The sequence below is a fragment of the Centruroides vittatus genome, unplaced genomic scaffold (assembly GCF_030686945.1).
Source record: "Centruroides vittatus isolate TY-2023 unplaced genomic scaffold, ASM3068694v2 contig_926, whole genome shotgun sequence".
Taxonomy (NCBI): Eukaryota; Metazoa; Arthropoda; class Arachnida; order Scorpiones; family Buthidae; genus Centruroides; species Centruroides vittatus.
The window spans coordinates 3,567,169-3,581,572 of record NW_027122612.1 but is presented as its reverse complement, the minus strand read 5'-3'; the positions used below and the strand labels follow the sequence as shown (position 1 = coordinate 3,581,572).

The following is a 14,404-nucleotide window of genomic DNA, read 5'->3' as shown; positions in this document are numbered from 1 at the left end:
TTTTAATGCAGATTTTTAAAGAAAATAATTCTAAATTATGATTTTATTAATTTATTATTATTAATTTCAGGTTATGAACAAGGTTAGTATCCACCAATGATATTTTTCAAATCTTTAAAAAAGAGGTTTCAACAATATAAACAATTCACATGGATATAACAGAATTAAACATGTCTGTATAAATTCAAAGTACTTAATGTATTATGTATGAGTTAATAATGATTGTTGAGTATAATTTTATTTTATCAAATATTTCAGTTGTTGAGACACGTACGTTAACTAAAACTTACTTTCTAGTCCAGCTTTTTGAAAATATTTTGAGAAATGTATTTGACTCAAAAATAAGTTGGCCTGCCGGTTGCCGAGTGTATACTTGGTAAATGGTGGGCCGGCCGACTATCTGTGTTCGGTGGTGTCGTTTACCGAACGATGGTAATTGGTTGCGGATTCGTGTCTTGCTGACAGACCGACCACGTAGTTTTCTGAAATTTCATAACACCCAAATGGGACCAGTTTCCCTTTCAAAATCCTCCTGGAAGACAATTGTATAAGTAGGAAGGGTGCACCTTTTATAATGAAAAAACTAATAAAAATCTTAAATATTGGAAAGACAATTTAATTGTGGTTTTAATTAACTACTGGCTTAGTAACTTATATACCAGTATATTTATCATAATCCATTATGTAAGTATAAAAATAAAAATGTACTAAAATGTATAGTGATTTAAATTTTAACTTGACCCCCTTTATATCAGATTGTGGTTATCAGGTTATGGTACTGTAGGTGGTGTCTCCTCTTGGCAGATTACTCTTGTGCTGCATTATCACGTTAACCCGATGAAACCAAAAATAGCTTTATTAAGTAATACATTTTCACATATAACCAGTGTTCCTTTTCTAAAATAATAATTGTCAGTATTCATGTATTGTGACTGAACATGGAATTGTTTTTACTGAGCAACTGCCAGTAGTGTGTACCGCTGTCTATACATTCCAACTGCCAGTAAACCTTACTGGCAGCTGAAAAATAGTCTTGAATATAACAATAAAATGAAGTATGAGAATTAGAACTATTAAAATTAGCAACCTAACTACTGTAGAATGAATTATGTTTTTAACTAGCCTGATAGCCTGATTTACAAACATAAATCCGTTATCATATTCAGAAAGTAAAAATCCAAATTTATAATTTCACCTAATTGCTGATATGAAATATATAAAATAATAATAATTCTAGGTTTTTAAATATACATGTATACTAGTACATTTAAATAAACATGGAGAATTAGCATAGATTGCAAAATAACTTTACACAATGTACAGTATTTTAGTAGTGCAAATGGATATGTAAGTTTGAAATAGATTATATCCTGTATAAAATTAATTTTATTAACAGAATTTATAATTTTTTTCAATTCTATATTAAATTAGAACATTATAATCTTTACATTTATATATTATTTTATATTTGTCCCAAAAACATTCTTATTTCTTTGAAACTGTGAAATATTTATACATAATTTAATTATTATGCCTTTGTGTCCTTTATCATAGCTTAAATTTATCTTTGTATACTAGTACATTTATCAATTAACAGGACTTATTATACTAGAAAATTATGGATGCAGATATTTAGTCTTACAGATCAGAAATAATATTTTTTATTTAATTCACAGGTGGGTGAACTAAATAAAAAATATTATTTCTGATCTGTAAGACTAAATATCTGCATCCATAATTTTCTAGTATAATAAGTCCTGTTAATTGATAAATGTACTAGTATACAAAGATAAATTTAAGCTATTTATACATAAATTCATTGTAGCGTTTAATTTGTATATTGTTTCCTTTCTGATAAAGAAGATAATTTATGGAATATTGTTAGAAAGCAGAATTTCTAGAACAATCCTTTGTCTACTTTTGCACTCTTTACATCCTTGGAATTAAATTATGTAGAATTGATCTCATTAAATATAACAAGCTTTCAGAGCCTCCTTGGAGAGCTGTTATACTCCTGCTACTTGTGTTCTTAGTGTACTTGTGCTACTTGTACTTGTACTCAGAGGATTAGAAAATATTGTCTAATAGTGTGTGAAGAGATTACAATTTAAGTATACTACATTATGTTATCCTTTAACAACAAGAGAATTCGTAAACAAAGAATATTCATGTAGTTTAATAGGTTCATTAGGTTGATTTTAGAAGCATATAATTCTTAATGATTGTAAGTAGACCTAATAAACAATTCTTAATTGATATATTAAAATTGCCAGTTGCATTTAAATCTGTATAGGCAAAAATCACTTTAAAATTTATTGCTCTTAGTCAAGTATGTGAAATGTATTTGCTCATACATGATTATTGCAACTTCAATAAAAAGTGTATGAAAAGGTATTACTGTTTATCTCCTGGATTTCTTTCTCTGGAAGTTTTGTGAAGTATTGCATTTATGTGATGAAGCTTAGTTCTGACCCTAAGCTCTGTTCAGGATCTGTGGTGACTGCATTTTGTGATAATGTCAAAAATCTTTGATGAAAAAATATCCCATGAACCATTACATTGATGCTGCCTTATTGAAATAAATTGAGAGTTATAATCCTTCACCAAACTATATTTTGTAATATGTAATTTAATGTGTTTGAATTTTAACACAATTGTTTTAAAATAAAATAGCAGACATAATTATGGCCCACTCTGTATATTTGATTGATTTGTTTTCATATATTTAATATGTACTGAATGTTTTTATAAGAAAGAAGTCGTAAAAGTCAATAATTTGAGATCATTTATTGTTTGTAATTTTAAATATTCTTGGATTATGAACAAATAGATTGTTAATTTTTAATAAGCAACACAACTTACAATGTATTAATTTTAAATTTGTACCATACCAGTTGCATTTTTTATAATTAATACTATAATTTACATTAGTATACTAGTACATGTAAATGTTCTATTTATTGAAAAATCTGACAAACAAGTTTGAAAATTTTTATCTATTAAAATATTTTTTATTCTGTATTTTTTCACGCTGCCAAGCTTATATATCAAACATGGGCAAATGTGGCTCCGAGAGCCGCATGCGGCTCTTTTTGAGTTACATGTGGCTCTTGCTGAAAGTGTTAATTTCTGCTTTTTATTATTATTTTTAGTTTTATTTCCATAATTTTGTGAAAATATGTTTATTAAAAAATTCAATATTTGTTTTATATTATATTTATATTATATAATAAAATCGAGGTACAGAACTGCAGCTCCCATGCATTTTGCAAAAGCTACATTTCGGCTCCCACTGAACTTTTGCTTGCCCACCCCTGTTATATATAGTAAATAAAATTTGGATTATTTTCTAAATAATAATAAAATTGTATTGATTTAGTTTAGTTAGTTAAATGATAGCATAAATTTTAATATAAAAAAATGCGGGATAAAATTAATCTTATTTTATTTATGTTCATTATATTGAAACAAATATAAATATAACACATTAAATGTAAGTGTTAAGTGTCTCATTAGGAAATGCGTGTCTACATGTAAGAAATTTCTGCACATACACTTTATATACTGAATCTTTGTTGTACCATCTGAACTACTAATTTTATATCCAATTTTAAAAGTTAAATTGAAAAATGAATGAACTACAGGTACTCCTCATTTTACGACCTATCTGCATAATGACCACTCGCACTTATGACCAATCGAGCTTCGACCTGCAATTCGGAGAATCCCCATTCTCAGCTTGCGTGTCGATCAGTGGCATATGGTGACATGCACACTAAGCATACTATAATTGTCTTTTAGTACTATAATAGGCTAATAGCATACTATAATAGTCTTCTTATGAATAAATTTGAAGTTTGTTGCTGTATAATTTTACAACGATCCTATATTCCCGGCGCAAGCTCCTCGCTTACCAACCAATTCGCTTAACAACTTAGTTGTCAGAACGGAACTCGGTCGTAAAGTGAGGAGTACCTGTATTTGTAAAAAAATTATCAGAATCCCAGATACCATATTTCTGATTGTTTTTATTGAATGTATAGTAGACTGCTTATTTTAATCACAGATAATGTTGTTGATTAGTTAATGTAATTGAAATTAGCAGGTTTCAAAACAAACAAGTTATGATTCACTATAAAAAGCTTGCTTATTATAATTAAAATTTGATTATCATCAGAGATGTGGTGAGGAATTTTGGTGCCTATGGCCAAGAAAGAAAATTGCACCATTCAAAAAAATACACTCAGATATTTTATACTTTTTATTTCGATACAATAACAGATTTTTACAATAATTTTATTTTCTGAGCTTTTCTTTGAGCAAAATTATCAATTACATTGTCAAAATTTGCTTCACAAAATGTTTCAGATTCTGTTGGTAAAATACTTAAATTGGTCAGACGTTCCTGACTCATTTTTGATCTGAAATAATTTTTCATAATTTTTAATTTATTAAAACTCTTTTCCTGAAGAATTGTTAAGGCAAAGTAAATATTAAACATAATAATATTACTATGTTAGGGTAAGATTCACATTTCTAATTTACAATGTCCTGCAAAATTTGAAAGTGATAGATATTTTCCAAATAAGCAAACAAAACTTGTACTTGATTTTTAAAACACACTAACTCATCTATTAAGCATAAAGCATCTGATTCATCCTATTTAATGGAACGATCTTTGGCAGCTTTTGTCAAGTCTTATAAAGTTAATGAAACTAAACCTTTTCCCATTATGAAAAAAAATAGCTACAATATTGTATGAATTCTCTCAAAGCGGTCAATAAGTTGCAAAATAATCATGTCAACAACTTCTAAAAATAACCAATTTAATTTTTGTTTAGCAGTAGTAAACATATTCGAATTACATGACAACAATTTTAGCTTTTTTCCCCACTGTTTTTCAGTCATTTCAAGTTCAATATGTAGCTCTTGACACCTTTGCTGGCACTCCATGCTAATTGCTTGAAAACCATTGTTTCCGAAATCTTTAAAAAGTTTATTAATCCATTCAAAAGAACGGACATTCGACAAATATCTTTGTCTCTTGTTTGTAGTTGTATTTATTTGTATCAAGATTTTTTCCCACATAAACAGCATAAAAAATTTACAGTGTAAGACTTAGTGATGCAAAAGGACTTTTGTTTGATCTTAACACTATCTGCACCAAAAGACAGATTGTATGATTTATCAGTAATAATATTTAATACCTCTTTAAATTGTATTTTTAGTGCAGATACACAATTTAATTGTGTATCTGCACTAAACATCACGTGTCACTATGACCTTTTAAAGTTATTTTTAATATAAATGTTTTTTTTCCATTTTTGAGTTGAAAAAAATTAAATATTTTTAAAATTATTCCAAAAACAGTTATCATTTCTAATCTATTATGTGCAGCTTTAACTCCAACAAGATTAAGCAAATGTACAGCACAGGGTACAAATGTAGCTAGATTATTAACTTTTATTATGAAAGCCTACATACCATTGTATTTGCTTGACATGTTTGCTGCGTTATCGTAACCTTTTCTCCTTAAATCTTTAACATCAAGTCCGTGTTTGTTTAATTTGTTTAAAATTTCATTAGCAACTTTCTCTCCTGTCTTTTCTATCAAAGAAATAAAATCTAAAAATTATTCTTCACTAATAACAGTTTTGTTGGTTATTTTCAACGTAAAATTATCACCTATGGCCAGAGCCATATTGGTCATAGCCTCACTATGCCTCTGATTATCTTCAAATAAATAAACCTTTATATGCTTTCTTTTCCATGCTCTGTCTCATCATTGGCTGGTAAATGAAATAATTATTAGTTATAGCTACTGGTATTAATCAGTGTTTTAAATTAATTATTTTAATTATTTGTTCACACTATAATAGTTTAAATTACTGGCATTATTCTAGCTGCTGTTGAAGTTGCTAGCAGACAACAGTACAGGCTTAATTATTTATTAACTAATAATAATAATAATAATAATAATTTATAATTAATTAGTGTTTAAGTTATATATTTTTGAATTGTTTTAAAACGTTTGTTTTAATATTACTTCACTGAAAACAGACTTTTCTTTAATTGTAGTCTTATTTACTTATTTCACATGTTATCAGTATAGACAAGTCCTAATAAGTGGAGTCTACTGTATTTTCATTAAATTATTTGAATATTTAACTATATGAAAATGTATTTTATAATCTAGTTTTTGTATGAACTTGGATTGCCAAAAGAATGGAATATTGTTGATGTTCTTGGATTAGATGAAGCTCTTTTAGCAATGGTACCTCGTCCAATTTTAGCAGTGATTCTTCTTTTTCCTCTTGGCGATAAGGTAATTCTGATGTATAATAAAATTTTCAAAATTTAATTTTAGAATAATAGTGGAAATGTATCTGTAAAACTATATGTTTTTAAATTTTTTTTATTTGTAAGGTATGAAAGTTTATGTACTGTAAAATATAATATAATGCATGAAGATTAATGTATTCAAATAAGAAATATTAAACTTTTTTCTTTTCTGTTTCAGGCAAACGTAGAAGAAAATCCAATTGGAACTTTAAAGCAAGATGATAATGTTTATTTTCTAAAACAAACTATAAGAAATGCATGTGGTACAATAGCTTTAATTCATGCTGTAGGAAATAATGCTAAGTCATTAAATTTAGGTATAAAATTGCTTTTATTATGTAGGCTTAGATTATTATGAAAGTGTATATAAATTTTAAAAGTATGAAATGTTACTAATCTCTTTTTTAGAATCTGATTCTATACTTAGCAAATTTTTAATTAAGACCAAAGATGAGACACCAATTACACGAGGAAAAATTCTAGAAAGTGATATGGTATTTAAATATATAAAATAAAATCTTGCTTTTAAATTATTTTTGATTGATTACTTTATTTTAAAAAATTAATAATAATTATTTTTTTTTAGTGTTTTTCATCTGCTCATCAGCAGTATGCAGAAGAAGGGCAAACACAGGTAAAATTTAATATATGATGAATCTAATTTATTTTACTTAAAATAAAAGAAAGATTGAGTGATTTCTTTAACTTATAACATGGAAATTTTTTGTGGTAGATATTGCCTGTAAGAAATTTCAGAAATTTAAACAAGTTTTTTATTTTAAAATGATCTATGATTTTACATTGAGATTGATAAACACATTAAAAGTATTTCACTGTATTTAAAATTAAATAAAAATTGAACTACTGTTTTTATACAGCAAATATCAATTTTTAGACAAATCATATACTATAGTTAGAAATACCTTTAATTTTTAAGTTACTAGTGATTAGTGAAAATAATACCGTATTAGCCCGAATATAACGCGATATTTTTCGACCATTTATTTTCCGTTAAAAAATCGACTCGCGCAAAATTCGGGGTTTAAGAAATGGAATGTAGTATAAACAAGGACATTTTCCTACAGAGATTGAAACGCGACTGAACGTCAGACCTAGCTCGACCGACCACTTCAAAACAACCATGTGATCTAGTTAGTAGGCCTGCGCTTTTGTTTGCATAGCGCTACTATAGTAAGGCTATGTCTCCGCTTGTTCGAAGTTCATTAGTCACGTGATTTTTCGACCGCCTTTTAGTCACGTGGGCTCTCACAGACGCCATTTTTTATCTTAAAATTGTGAAATTTTTGGCTTTGCTCGAAAAATTATTATTACATCTTTCTTTTCTTTATTTTCTCTACTTTTAAACAATGTAAAATATTTTTATATTGACAAAAATGCTTTATTTGTGTCGAATTTAATGTAATTTGATACGTAAAACGCAAAAAATAAACATATCAAATTTCAACTCGCTGTAATTTATCTCATGTTTCACCGATTGCCATCGGGTTTGTTTGTAAATGGGGAAGAAATATGACTCATTCAAGTTAAGTCAGTAGAAATTTCGTACTACTGCAAGAAAATTTGTCAATAGACCCGCTTTACCCCCTAACGCGGAAGTCAATAATGAATAACGGAAGTCAATGAGTTCTCATTCTGAAAACAGTTCAGATTCTGAATAAACATTTCCGTTTTTTGTTGTTACTTACGTAATATTAATTTTGTTTTACATTACTTAATTTTATTGACATGAATGTAACCTGTGTTATTAGCTATAAATACCTAAATAAATGCTTATCTGATTGAATTTTACTTTCTTTGAATTCTTTTATGAGTATTATTTTTTTTTCTAAATATCTTTATGAAAATTTTGGAGTCGCGTTAAATTCGGGGTCGCGTTATATTCGGGCTAATACGATAATTAATTAAATATATATTTTCTATATATATATTTAATATTGTACCCAAGCTCAAGATTGATATCATGTCACATTTAGTGGAATGTTTTCAAATTTATGGGAGCTGGAGTTTGAACTAGTGAGAAGATTGTATAACTTGATAACAGTACCAATAACATCTGAGACCTGATTATAATCAGACACTAGTGAACTTTCAGGTGAACTCTTTGACATAATTATTGGACATGTCAAACTAGCAAAGAGCCTGATTACTGAGATTGTACTGTATAGAAATAACACATTTAACAAATAAAATTCCTGTATATATAAAAGTTAATAGAAAAGTTAAAAGCTTTGTCTAATATTTAAAATTAATTATAGAACTTTTTATACCTAAATGATTAATTTTATTTCATAATGGTAGCTTTCATTTGTAAAGTTTTGTATTTAATACTTTTATTTTTATTTGACTATATTTAATGTGTTTTTAATATTTAAAAATTTTAAGGTTTTATACTAAACTGTAGAATATCTGGAAACATTTTAATGTATTTACAAATCCAGTTTTTGACTTCAAAATGTGCTTCTTTTTTATGCTGTTTTCTATTCATTTTCTTAATGACTAAGGCTTTCTTGTTTATTGAATTTTTAAAACAGAGTTGCCATAAAAGAATTGTGTTCATTCCAGGCTTGTGACTGTTTTAAAAATTTGATAAATGAAATAGTTCTTATCATCAAGAAAATTTATTATGCTGTTTTCTTTTTAATGGGTTATGCAAATATTCATTTTCAAGAAAAATAACAACAATAGTGTTTTGGTTTATCATAAGAAATTATAGCAAGAAAGAGAGCAAACAAAATTATTAAATAATGTGTTTTAGTTTAAAAACAGTCTTATATGCAATGTAAACATTACACACAGTTATGAGATTTTATTAAAGTTATCTAAGCAATATTGATTATTAAATAAAAATTATTATTGTAGAACACTAAAAAGAATTTAAAATATATTTTAAAAAATAATTTTAATAAATAATTATTTATCTCTAGGTTCCTGATATAAATGCAGAAGTAAATCTTCATTTTGTAACATTTGTTCATGTGGATGGGCGATTATATGAATTAGGTAAGTTTCATTGAATAACATTATTTTCTTTTAGTTTAGTGAAATTTAAAAATTCGTTATTTATCATATAATTTAATTGTCATAAAAAAGAGCGTTTTTTTCAAAATGAATTTTTGTGCATTTAAAATAATAATTAAAAATAATTTTTAATTTAGTGTTTGTGCAGTCTGAGATGATACATGCAAATATATAATAGTAAATAAAATAAAAAATAAATAAATAACAGTAAAACAAAGAGAATCTTCAATTTAAAAAAAAAAGTAAATTTTTTAAAAAATTTAAAAAATTCATTTTGCTTTATAACTTTTAGGCAAAACATTGTTTTCTTAAATAAATTTGAATGCTATGTTTAATATTAATTATGCCAAATGTAAATAATAGTTTTGTATGAGAATATTATTTGTAATTGATAGAAATTTTCAGCAACTCATAGTTAATAATTTAGGTTTCTTGTCTTCTGTGAAAAGTAAAAAGTTCTAAATGCTAAAATAAATTATTACGGGTCCACATTGAAGAAAGGGTACTGTACCATATATTTTTTTTTTCCATCATCATCAAAATCAAATTTATTCGTATAAGGCCTCAGCCTGTTACAGAGGGAGTTATTCTACATAAATATAACATAACGAAAATTACAAGAACATTTAAGTATCAAAAAACTTTATGACATAGTTATATAAGTTGCAAATAAATCGACAAGTTGCCCGATGGAACAATCTATACATTGCTTCCATCGAATCACATTCACTTAAACCAATAAGATTATATATTTGCCTTAACTCAAGGCCTTTCTCACATTTACAAATCAGATGAAATATGGAAAAGGACATATAACATCTTGGACATGAATTGTTCTCATAAATATACAATTTATCATCAATCATTAAAGAATTAGAATTAAGTCGAAGTTGAATACAAAGTCTCTTCATTCTAAACGGCAAATTCGAGAATAAATAACTATTGTTACTTGGAAATAATAATCTCGAACTATAACAATTTAGTGAGATTCTTAAACGACTGTCTTCTATGTCTCACGAATGAGAAATATCAAGAATATTCCAAATAAGTTGTTGATGTACTACTTCTTCAAGATCCGACGAGGATATAAAAGGTTCAATCGAGCAGCCACAATCGTTTATCATATTAGAAATTAAAAAACCCAGTTATTTTTGATGGTTTGTGTATGGAATTCTTATATAATTGATATAAAAAATTGAATGTAATACCACCACTAACTCTTAACTTAATTATCAGCTTTATACATCTTGTTTATGAAGAGCACCATAGGACTAAATCTACTTGTCTCCAATCTTAAAACACTTTCCGGGGTTTTATGATCCAACCAAAACAGACTACGTATGAATTTATTCTGTATAATTTCCAACTTCTGAACATTGGAGAGACGCCATAAAGGAGATGCGTAGCTCACAGAGTTAAAAACCAAGGACTGAAATAGGTTAAACTGGGATTGGATCGAGCCCAAATGAGTCTTGGCACACAGCCTCATAACACCCTGGATTAACCGATTAGCTTTGACCATCATATCTTTAGTCTGACTCTCAAACGAAAGTAAAGGTGAAAAACTTACTTCTAGAAATTTTGTTTCGTTGACCACATCAATCTCTGTATTATCAATATAAGTAATATTACTCCAGCGGTTAATCACTATTTGTAATTCCTCAATAAAATTATTTTAATTTGCAGTTGGATTAATATATACTAATATAATTCCCAATAACCTCATTTTCCACAATTTATGAAGTTTGGGATTTAGCCCAATTTAATTAAAAATGTACCAAGGTTTAGCTTGTACGTACTTTAAATAACCAAATGATCTCTTAATTAATAACAAAAGTCCTCCTGCAGGTCTACCGAATCTTCGTTCCTTGAGTGCAGCACTATGGGTTACCCAGAAATCATCCTGTAAATCCAAGTTCTCCAAAAAACTAGAATTGATCGACCAAGTCTCAAACATGCCAGCGACCTCATTTGACATTAGGTATTGCTTTATAGATTGGTCACTAGTCTTATTAACCATACCTTGCATATTCCAAAAAGTAATATAAGCATTCCCAACATAGGCGCATTGACCCACCCCCGGAGAAGTCAAAGCCATTGAATTTAGGTTGTCATTTCGCCAAGTCATAAAATTATTAGTCTTTAAGCCATTTAGTAAAAGGTTATCCTCATTCGTCAATCCTGGCAGATTATTGCGAAACTCCCGATACCTTATAAAAAACAGTCTAATTGGATGATTTCATTTGAATATATATTGTATGTGAACATTATGCCGTTCTTAATATAATAATCATCTCTAACAATGATTTTATGGCCATTGGACTTCTCCTGGGCAATTCTTGCAATTAGTTTTTTCCTCCTGACCCTAGACCGTTTACATAAGTCAGCCGTGAATATTATATTTTCCTTAAATCTTTTCAACAAGTTAGGCTTTGCCTTCTAGAATGCACGCAGGACTAAGTTTCTCTCATATACAGAGGCAAGAGAGATTTTAACTATAGACTTGGTATCGTTTCCAGAAATTCTGACCAAACTGGTCAAACAAAATTCCTCGACACCTAACTCATTTCTAATAAAATGAGAAATCTCGGCCGACGGGTCTTCAGTTGTAAACGAGAAATTAAAAATAACAATATTACTCCTCGTTTTTTCATTTATAAACTTATCTAATTGAAATTCAATCTTACCTCTCAGCAGACCATCATAATTACCACCCTGTTCCAATTTTTCCACTTCATGAGACACAATATTCAAGTCATCCTTTAGGTCATCATGTCTCTTCTTTAATATACATAATTCTTCCTTAATTGCACACAAATCAACAGAGAGTTGAGAGAACTTCTGAATTAGGTCATACACTGCTTTAATGGTGTATTGAGGCTCCTCACCAAGATCCTCCTCTGCAACAGCTGACAAGGTAAAATAGTCCTGAATATTTACATCTCTTATTCCCCCGGATTCTGTTTCAATGGAGTTCCGTCTAATACAGCAAGATTCTCTTCAACAACATCAGTTAAATTTCTACTTCCAGTTTCACTAGAATCCTCCTTACGCAGTCTGCCTCAACCTCTCTTTTGCATATCTACCCTCTCAATGACCAGAGGGGATCTCGATAACGGACCAGGGTTGGGCTCAATCCCGGAAATTAATAGAAGACATCTAATTAATTTAAAACCCAGCTTATCCATTTTAACTTGAATCATCCAGAGGCTCTTCACAACTTCAGAAAAAATCCAGGCATTTCACTGTACCATATTGAATTCAATATTATTGGATACAAAAAGATAAATAACAAACTTTAGCTTTTGAATTTAGTTTTAATATTAGATTAATAATAATTTATACATATAATTATTTATTTTCAGCAAATTGTTTTTCTAATGAATATTAAATGACACTTTATTATAAAACACTAAATGATTTATTTTACTATTAATCAATAGTTTTTTTAACCAATAAAACAGTTTAAAGCTTTTTTACATAGTTTTTCAGTTTTCAAAAGCCTTATTTAAGAAAGTGTCAAGATAATGAATATTATATTCAATAATTTACCAGTCTATTAATTTTTTTTGCATTGCAGTTTTTACAGGAGTTAGTTTCCTAAATTATTAACATAATGAATGATTATGTTAATAATCATTAATAATAACTATCAATTATTATTAATGTTAGTAATCATCAATAATAATTGAAGTGAATAATTATTGAAAAAACATTAATATCAATAACATATCATTCTTCATGAAAAAAGAAAATAGGTTTGTTAAATGAAATAAAGCTTGAATAATTTAGAACTAAAACACTGCCTGACAGAAGTTTGTTTTTATTTCAAAATATTTATATTGTTTTTATTATTATTTTTAATTGACATTATAGGTAAACTTTTTATTGCCAAAAGCTAATCATTTATCATTTTTGTCTTTAATTTATCACAGTTTTTTAAATTATTATTGTATTAAAGGCTTTTGAAATTTACAAACACTGTATACACATATCTTTTTATTGAAATTACATTGTCATAATCAATATAAATTTTTCCTTATCTTTCCTTTGAACAATTGTATTTATTATAGTCTGTGTGGTAAAGTGAGTAGTTATTAAAATTATTAAAATCTTAGTTTTTAAAGATTTTAATGAACTTAATAAGATTTTAAAAGTCATATGCCTATAACATATAGAATTTTTTTATTTTGTTTTAAATTATAAAATCATTTTATTCCATCTTATTGGAGAGACCACATCATAATAGAGAGGTTTAAAATTAAACCTTTTCACTTTCGAGAAACCAAAAGTTTAAAGTTCATAAATAGTTTTCAATATTATTTATTGCCATACAATACAGAATTTGTTATATCTGTTTCTCAAAGTTATATTTAAATCTTAAAATTTGCACAATGTAAATAAATTCTTGGAATTTTCGAGAAGTGATTCTGCTGTCACATGATTCCTTTTCAAATGCATTTGACAAAAATATAACTGTTTACATAATTATTAAATTGGCTATTGTAACCATTATATATGGACTAATCACATACCACAAAAATCTTTATTAACTACTTCAAATCCCAGTATACATTTCAGCATTTATAATGGCCTAGTTTGGCCAAAATGCATATTGGGATTTGAAGTAGTTAATAAAGATTTTTGTGGTTTGTGATTAGTTCATATATAATGGTTACAATATCCAATTTAATAATTATATAAATATATACACAGACCAAAAGCATAAAAAAGAATATAACAATTTTAGATTTGGTTTATTCTGGAAAACAATATACAATTTATGGGTAGTTATAATTTAATTAGCTGTTAAATTATTAAACATTTAATAAATATAAATTCTCGATGTTAAAAAGTTATTTAACTTGTTTGTTTTAATCTGAACTTTTGTTTAATTTTTCTTTAATCATCTTTTGAATGCTAAAACATTTAAAAATGTGAAATGAATTCCTTTATTGCAAAGGTTTACGTTTAAATACTTATTTAATATTATCCCGTTTTTAATACTAATAATACTTATTTA

The 14,404-nt window shown here is 27.4% G+C and overlaps 1 protein-coding gene across 2 annotated transcripts in view; it reads left to right on the top strand.

The window, feature by feature from the left end:
- Window positions 1-6,168: 6,168 nt before the first annotated feature.
- The window catches only part of LOC136984652 (ubiquitin carboxyl-terminal hydrolase isozyme L3-like), a 53,276-nt gene continuing 45,040 nt past the window's right edge, over window positions 6,169-14,404 (top strand). Inside the window, exons 1-5 of one of the 2 annotated variants that reach the window (XM_067281727.1) lie at window positions 6,169-6,325; window positions 6,521-6,659; window positions 6,751-6,836; window positions 6,929-6,976; window positions 9,288-9,363. In XM_067281727.1, coding sequence (XP_067137828.1) covers window positions 6,272-6,325; window positions 6,521-6,659; window positions 6,751-6,836; window positions 6,929-6,976; window positions 9,288-9,363 — 403 coding nt within the window. In that variant the 5' untranslated portion in view covers window positions 6,169-6,271. The remainder of the gene's footprint in view (window positions 6,326-6,520; window positions 6,660-6,750; window positions 6,837-6,928; window positions 6,977-9,287; window positions 9,364-14,404) is intronic. The other variant, XM_067281726.1, reaches the window with a different exon arrangement.